The sequence below is a fragment of the Mandrillus leucophaeus genome, unplaced genomic scaffold (genome assembly GCF_000951045.1).
Source record: "Mandrillus leucophaeus isolate KB7577 unplaced genomic scaffold, Mleu.le_1.0 Scaffold195, whole genome shotgun sequence".
NCBI lineage: Eukaryota > Metazoa > Chordata > Mammalia > Primates > Cercopithecidae > Mandrillus > Mandrillus leucophaeus.
Window position 1 is genome coordinate 1554889 of NW_012101976.1, and position 1797 is coordinate 1556685.

General features: G+C 52.8%; 1 protein-coding gene across 1 annotated transcript in view; it reads right to left on the reverse strand.

The window, feature by feature from the left end:
* Nucleotides 1–1797, reverse strand: part of SEC14L5 (SEC14-like 5 (S. cerevisiae)) — an 85539-nt gene that overhangs the window by 19126 nt on the left and 64616 nt on the right. The window contains exons 8-9 of the mRNA XM_011978494.1: nucleotides 1137–1225; nucleotides 957–1027 (exon numbers count right to left, since the gene is read on the reverse strand). Of these exons, the coding sequence (XP_011833884.1) occupies nucleotides 957–1027; nucleotides 1137–1225 (160 nt within the window). The remainder of the gene's footprint in view (nucleotides 1–956; nucleotides 1028–1136; nucleotides 1226–1797) is intronic.

Below are 1797 nucleotides of genomic sequence, written 5' to 3' on the forward strand. Positions count from 1 at the left end.
AGATCTGGATACTGGGGGCTGAAAAGCTGGAACAGCAGGTCCTGCCCGCCCGTGTCTCACAGGGCTGTTTAGGAGGAGGAACTAAATCAAGGTGCTTAGAAGGGCACCTGCTACATAGCAAGTGCAAGATCCATGTTCGCATTATTTTTAAACCATTATTATTTTTGAGAATCAATTTTTAAAAGCCTCTTTACAGGCCGGGAGCAGAGGCTGACGCCTATAATCCCAACATGTTGGAAACAAAAAAACAAAAATTAGCTGGGCATGGTGGTGCACACCTGTAGTCCCAGATACTTGGGAGGCTGAGGTGTGAGGATTGCTTGAGCCCAGCAGGTTAAGGCTGCAGTGAGCTATGATTGCACCACTGCACTCAGCTTGGGTGACATAGTGAGAGCCTGCTCAAAAAATAAAGAAATAAAAAAGTCACTTTTACAGAAGAGGAAGCTGCTGCTCAGAAAGGTTTGCTGCCTTTGGGGGCGATGCCACCAAAAGTACTGGCTCCAGGAAACAGCTCAGGAACAGAAATGTGGGGGAGTCAGAGGACAGTGGGTGCCTGCAGAGGACAGTGGGTTCCTGGATGTGCCACGACAGAGCCAAGGCAGAACTCGTGGTGGAGAGCTGATCTCAAAAAGCAAAGTCAAGGAGACTGTTGAGCAGAGTGGGAGGATAAAGTCTTTGAGCCGGAAGCTGGACAAGACCCCAGGTTCAAATCCCGCTCTGTCCTGACCGGTTCACAAGCTTCTATGGGGGCCACCATTCTAAGTCTCAGTTTCCTCATGCATAAGAAATGGGGATGCTTATGGGCCCTGCCTGAAGACCCAGAAGACCACTGTAGAAACTGGGGGAGAATGAAGCTCCTGGCACGCTGCCTGGCATAGTACACACGCACGGTGGACCCCTCTTCATCCTCCGTCTTTGCTGTTTAGGGGGGATTTGTCCCCAGCCCAGGTTCTTGCCTGATGGGACGGCCCAGCTGCCTTGTGCTCCCCTCACACCGCTTCTGTCCTTCCTCATTGACGGAGAGAACCTGGAAGGGAGACAGTGCTCCTGAACACCCACCTCGCTCCTCCAGCCCGTGCAGCCCTTCCCAGGCCCGGCCCCGGCCACAGGGTCCAGGAACGAGACCCCTGACTCACGTGCCGCAGCAGCACCTCCTCCCCCACAGCCTTCATCAAGCCTTTGGTGTCCATCTGGCCCAGGCGGAGGATGTAGAGGGGGCGGCCGTCTTTGTGGATGGGGCCGAGCAAAAAGAAGAGCCCATTATTTAGAGGACTGCTTACGAGGGGGCAGGTCACAGCTGCAGGTGAGGGCTTCACCCCCTCAGGCTGCAACCCACCAAGGCCCGATCCAGCCTTCACTTACTAGCACCCTGCCTGCTTCCAAGAGGGGCTGACGCCACTTATGAAAGGCAGAAAAACAGAAGTGTTACAAGGAGGATAAGGGCCAGCGCAGTGACTCCCACCTATAACGCCAGCATTCTGGGGGGCTGAGGAAGGAGGATTGCTTCAACTCAGGAGTTTGAGACCAGCCTGGGCAACATAGTGAGATCCCTTCCCTACAAAACATTTTCATTTATTTATTTATTTATTTATTTAAGACAGAGTCTTGCTCTGTCGCCCAGAGCGGAGTGCAGTGGTGCGATCTCGGCTCACTGCAACCTCCGCCTCCAAAGAAAAGCCCAAAAATGCAAGGTTCAAGTGATTCTCCTACCTCAGCCTTCTGAGTAGCTGGGATTACATGCGCCCACCACCATGCCTGGCTAATTTTTGTATTTTTAGTAGAGATGAGGTTTCACCA